The sequence below is a fragment of the Arachis duranensis genome, chromosome 2 (assembly GCF_000817695.3).
Source record: "Arachis duranensis cultivar V14167 chromosome 2, aradu.V14167.gnm2.J7QH, whole genome shotgun sequence".
NCBI lineage: Eukaryota > Viridiplantae > Streptophyta > Magnoliopsida > Fabales > Fabaceae > Arachis > Arachis duranensis.
Window position 1 is genome coordinate 71,817,608 of NC_029773.3, and position 6,391 is coordinate 71,823,998.

The 6,391-nt window shown below is 38.2% G+C and overlaps 1 protein-coding gene across 1 annotated transcript; it reads left to right on the plus strand.

The window, feature by feature from the left end:
• The first annotated feature begins 1,141 nt into the window (after window positions 1–1,141).
• On the plus strand, window positions 1,142–5,643 carry LOC107474853 (LRR receptor-like serine/threonine-protein kinase RGI2). Its single transcript, XM_016094496.3, has 2 exons — window positions 1,142–4,191; window positions 5,099–5,643. The coding sequence occupies exons 1-2, from the start codon at window positions 1,206–1,208 to the stop codon at window positions 5,581–5,583; spliced, it is 3,471 nt and encodes a 1,156-aa protein (XP_015949982.1). The 5' UTR covers window positions 1,142–1,205; the 3' UTR covers window positions 5,584–5,643.
• Window positions 5,644–6,391: the final 748 nt, after the last annotated feature.

Genomic DNA, 6,391 nt, shown 5'->3' on the forward strand with positions numbered 1-6,391 from the left:
AAACCTTCCTACCCTAAATAGCATGAAAGAAAAATCAAGACAACTTCTCTTTCGAAGATACGGATTTGGTCAAGATAAAAAGGTGAAAAAGACCTTAAAAAATGGTCGGACATCAAGTTGTTGACACAAAATTTGGTATATTTTGAGGAAAGTCCACGAACTCAAGTGAAGTTGAGTAGAAGCGACGTTACAAGACCAAAAGATGTTTGTTTCAAAATTAGAAAAAGGGAGTTTGATGCCTAATGTCGTAAAAAAGCAATCATATGCATAGAAAAAAGGCGTTTCAAGTTATCTAAATGAGGGAAGTACACTCTCTCCTCAGGGTCTGGTACTACTAACTCATAATTCCTCTTATCTTTCCTATTTTTACATATCCTATGGTGTCTACGAAATACATTAATAAACTCTTTGTCAACTACAGAAATAGGAAGAAAGATAATATTATCTACACAAGACAACAAAGAAGACGGAACCTTTGACGACATGTTGACAATTACAGATCGTGACATAAAAGTTATACCTACAAATACAAATAAACAAGTCATCACTATAGAACTCGGACACCAGCAAAAGAAATCGGGCAAAACAAACCAGAATGCGAAAGCAATTTAAAATCATCTCCTTCAAGACAAGAAAGTGTGGAAACGTCATCCCTCCTACAACAACAGCGACACTATTGGGAACAACAGCGACGGAACCTCCCTCCTCTATTCATTGCGCCTCTCTCTCTTCTGCGCGTTCTCTTCTCTTTGTTCGTACTTCCCTCAGCGACGGCGACAGTCCTCCATGCACAGCCACAGCGACGACAACAACAACGGCATGCCCCCATTGGCATCATCCTGCTTCTCTCCTTTTTCTTCCTTTCTTCTCCCTCTGTGTTTTTTCTTTCTCTTTTTCTTTCTTTCATTTTCAGCGGGGTGTGTGTTAGGAGAGAATTAAAATTTGGTTTAAAATAAAAAAAAGAGTAAGAGTATATATGAGAGGATTAGGATTTGGTTTGAAATAAAAAAAGAGTAAGAGTATTATAAGAATTTTAAGTTAAGTTTATCATGTGTCTTTAGAGTACATGTTAGTTCATCCCTAAAACTATATATATATATATATATACACGAAAAAAGAGAGTGGTGTCCCAATAATTTCTCCAAAAAGGAGGTTTGAGGACAGAGCGAGCAATATACGCAGTATGCAAATACTAGAGACTTGCCATGGCTGGAGTTTTGAGGCAAATGTCAATGCCAATGCCAATGCCAATGCCGAGGCAAGCCTTGAGCCACCACCACCAAATGCCGAGGCAATCTCTCAACCACCTTCTTCTTCTCCATCTCTTCTTACTCTTTCTCACACTAACAAACCCTCCTCTTTCTTCTTCCTCTTCAAACAATAATAATAATGAAGCTCTAGCTTTGCTTTCATGGCTCAAAAACGGTTCCTCCAAAACTCCTTCACCACTCTCAGACTGGAACCTTCGAGACCCTACACCATGCAACTGGTCCTGCGTCAAATGCTCCGTAGACAACCACGTCATAGAGATAAACATTCAAGCTATACAGTTAGCCCTTCCTTTTCCTTCAAACCTCTCTTCTTCCCTTCCCTTTCTTCGAAAACTCGTCATCTCCGGTGCCAATCTCACCGGACCTATCTCCCCGGATATCGGATACTTCGCTTCGCTTTCTGTTCTTGATCTCAGCTCAAATGCTCTTGTTGGTTCCATTCCTTCGACCATTGGAAACCTCAAGAACCTTCAAAACTTAACCTTAAACTCAAACCAGCTCACAGGTCCAATCCCAAAGGAGATTGGTGACTGTGTTAGCCTGAAGAATCTCAATGTTTTCGATAATAGCCTCAGCGGCGAGCTTCCAGTTGAGCTTGGAAGCCTTTTGAATCTTGAAACGATAAGAGCTGGAGGGAACAAGGACATTGTTGGGAAGATTCCAGAAGCTATTGGTAACTGCAATAATCTAACCGTTTTAGGCCTTGCAGATACCAAGGTTTCGGGTTCGTTACCTTCTTCGTTGGGAAAACTATCCATGCTTCAAACTATCTCAATTTATAGTACTATGCTTTCCGGTGAGGTTCCAGCTGAGATTGGAAACTGTTCTGAGCTTGTGAACTTGTTTCTTTATGAGAACGATCTCTCCGGTTCGATTCCGAAGGAGTTAGGGAAGCTCCAGAAGCTTGAAAAGATGCTGCTATGGCAGAACAGTTTCTTTGGCAGCATACCCAAAGAAATTGGAAACTGCATAAGCTTGAAGATTCTTGATGTCTCCTTGAACTCTCTCTCAGGAACAATACCGCGAAGTTTGGGGAATCTTTCGAACCTCGAAGAGCTTATGCTGAGTAACAACAACATTTCAGGTTCAATTCCTGAAGTCCTTTCAAACTTGACGAACCTTGTTCAGTTGCAGTTAGATACAAATGAGATTTCCGGTTCAATTCCACCGGAGATCGGAAAACTAGAGATGCTTGAAGTTTTTTTTGCATGGCAGAACAAGCTCGAAGGAGCGATTCCTTTGGCGTTAGGCGGTTGTAGAAGCCTTCAAGCTTTGGATTTATCATACAATTCACTCACTGGTGGATTACCTCCAAGTTTGTTTCAGCTTCAGAACTTAACAAAGCTTCTCCTTATCTCGAACCAAATCTCCGGCCAAATTCCAGCAGAGATTGGTAACTGCAGCTCCCTTGTTCGCCTCCGGCTCGTTAAAAACAGAATCACAGGCCAGCTTCCAAGTGAAATTGGATTCCTTAACAACCTCAGCTTCCTTGATCTCTCTGAAAATCATCTTACAGGGTTAGTACCAGAGAATATCGGTAACTGCAAGGAACTTCAAATGCTCAACCTTAGCAATAACTCGCTTTCCGGCGCTTTGCCGAGTTCTTTATCCTCTCTTACAAGGATTGAAGTCATGGATGTCTCGATGAACAATTTCTCCGGCGAGTTTTTGATGAACATTGGCGAACTGGCTTCTCTGCTTAGAATCATTGTTAGGCAAAATTCGTTCTCCGGATCGATTCCCTCTTCGATTGGACGGTGTTCTGGTCTTCAGCTTTTAGACCTTAGCAGCAATAAATTCTCAGGAAGCATACCAGAAGAACTATTCGAAATCGAAGCGCTAGACATTGCTCTTAACTTGAGTCACAATGCATTGTCTGGAATAGTTCCGCCTCAGATTTCGGCTTTGAATAAGTTGTCTATTTTGGACATTTCGCATAATTTGCTTGAAGGAGACTTGTTAGCATTTGCAGGGCTTCAAAATCTTGTTTCTATGAATATCTCATACAATAAATTCTCCGGTTATTTACCGGACAGCAAGCTATTCCGCCAGTTATTGCCGACGGATTTCGAAGGGAATCAAGGCTTGTGTCCCAACGGCCATGATTCTTGCTTCATCAGTAATGCTGCAATGACAACAATGCTGCATAGTACTAATTCCAAGAGGTCACAGAGAATCAAACTCGCAATCGGACTTCTAAGCGCTTTGATTGTTGCATTGGCAATATTTGGAATCGCGACAATCATTCGAGCGAGGAAAGTTGCTCAAGATGGCAATGATTCTGAGATTGGAGGAAACTCGTTGCCGTGGCACTTTACGCCGTTCCAAAAGCTCAATTTCTCGGTTGATCAAGTCTTGAAGTGTTTGGTAGAGTCCAACATAATTGGAAAGGGATGTTCAGGAGTTGTTTACAAAGCCGAAATGGAAAACGGCGATGTCATCGCTGTGAAGAAGCTCTGGCCAACGACAATGGCTTCAAGATATGACTGCCAAAGTGACAAGCCGGCGAGTAACTGTGGAGTTCGCGATTCCTTCTCGGCCGAGGTGAAGACACTCGGCTCGATTCGCCACAAGAACATAGTGAGGTTCTTGGGCTGCAGCTGGAACAGAAACACAAGATTGCTCATGTATGACTATATGCCTAATGGGAGTCTTGGAAATCTACTCCATGAAAGAAGTAACTGCCTGGAATGGGATATCAGATACCGGATTATACTTGGCGCGGCGCAGGGCTTGGCTTACTTGCATCATGATTGTGTTCCTCCCATTGTTCATAGGGACATCAAGGCCAATAATATCCTCATAGGCCCTGAATTTGAACCATATATAGCTGATTTTGGACTCGCCAAGCTTGTGGATGATGGCGATTTCGCACGATCTTCTAGTACATTGGCTGGTTCCTATGGCTACATTGCTCCTGGTTAGTACTATAATCCAAATTTTTTGAACTTTTCATGTCAGTTTGATTACTTTTGTTAGGAAGAGTATGTCACAACTGTTGTTGAATGTATTTACACCTTGTAGGCTTAGATACACACATAGTAACAATCTATGGCTTACAAACTTGTGAGCATTACATATTTAGTTCAATAACACTTAAGCCATATAATTAGGAAGAGACTGTTACAATAACCAAGAAGCAAACAAGCAAATAGTTATATAATTGAAGAAATAATGTCACATACCCAATTGTATTTTAGATAGCTTTTCTTATTGCATTTTTTGCCTTAGAAACTAACAATGTGTATGTGTACGCTAGCTTTTCTTGGAGGTGTGAACTCATATTTCATGTCCTATTAGTGGACACAATTTAAGCATCAATGTTCTATTCAAGTAGTTGATGTGTAAATGGGCATAGTGTTCCACACATATGAACAAGTAAAATGCTAAAATTACCCACGAAAGATTATTTTACTAGCAAGAACTCTAAACTTTATGGCCATAGAGCTCTGATACTATGTCATAAAACTACTCATTCCAAAAATTTAACATTAATGATTCTATCTCTAACAACTCAAAAAAGACACTCTGATACAGAATAAAAGGGTATATATATATATATCTATATGTGAGTATAGCCCTAAACTCAAATCCTATGAAAAACTACACATGAAAGATAATATCCTTGACAATTTGGATAGATCTTTCAAAACAAATCAAGTGCTTTTGGTATACCAAGTGAATGTTTTGTTCTTTTCATGGATACTTTTGTTACGAACATAATTTTGTTGGTTATGATTTTGTTTCTTTAATCTGTTATGAAGATATAACATTTTCCTAGTAACAAATCATGGCTTACTTACATAAATCCTTGGTGGGACCTGCAGAGTATGGCTACATGATGAAAATAACAGAGAAAAGTGATGTCTACAGCTATGGTGTTGTTGTACTAGAAGTACTAACAGGGAAGCAACCAATTGATCCAACAATACCAGAAGGAGTCCACATTGTTGATTGGGTGAGACAAAAGAGAGGCGGAAAGGAAGTCCTCGACGAGAGCCTTCGTGTCCGGCCGGAATCCGAACTTGAGGAGATTCTGCAGACATTAGGTGTGGCTTTCTTGTGTGTTAATCCAAGCCCTGATGACAGGCCAACCATGAAAGATGTAGCAGCAATGCTTAAAGAAATTAGGCAAGAAAGAGGAGAGTATATGAAAGTTGACATGATTCTGAATGGATCTTCAGCAAATGATCAACAAGGAAGCAGTAATCATTCACACACATACCCAATTAGTAGCAGCAGCAACACAAATTTTTCTGCATCTATGTTTATTTCTCCATCATCATCCAATAGTAAAGTTACTTTCAAATAGTAATAGTTTCAATAATGTGATATTGTGATTATGCAAGTTTTCCTTAGCAAGAGTTGTTCCTATTTTATTTATTTTTATTATCATTTTTTTCTGCTTCAAATATCCATGGTTTCTTTGTGTATAAGTTTGAAGTCTTTTAATGTGAACCTAACTGTGAATTATGTTCATTATAAGTTTCTGATCCTTTTGTGTATATCTAGAGTTACATTTAAGTAATTTCATTATGCTTAACATCAACAAGGCTGCTTAAGCCATTTTTTACGGTAGCAAATGAGTTAGTGAGAAAGTTTAGGTACAACATTTTTATTAAAATTTGGTCGATACTTAATGAACAAAAAAACAAAAAAAGAATAAACTTATATCATTAGAAGTAATCTCACACCATTAAAAATACTAATGATAATTAATTGATGGCTATAAATCACAAGATCTACTAGTTCTCTAGCACTCTTCACTCATATTATTTAAACATATTTGTTAAAATAAAAGTTTAAGAGTCGCTAGAATTTATTATTTTTTACTAGTATTTTTAGTCGTTAATATAATGTCTTTAGTCTAATAGTCTAATAATATTTTTAGCTCACATTTTTAAATATTATTGACTAACTAACCAAAAACAAAATTTTATTTATCTTCTAATTTTTCTCATTTGTTAAATATTATAACGTTAAAATACTCATTTTCACTATTAAATAGGATGTGAGATTTTAAACCAAATAGATTTCAAATTCATATACAAATATATAAGGAACATTTAGAGATGTTCATTGTTTCATTCTTGTAATCATAAATAAGATTGGCCGATTTA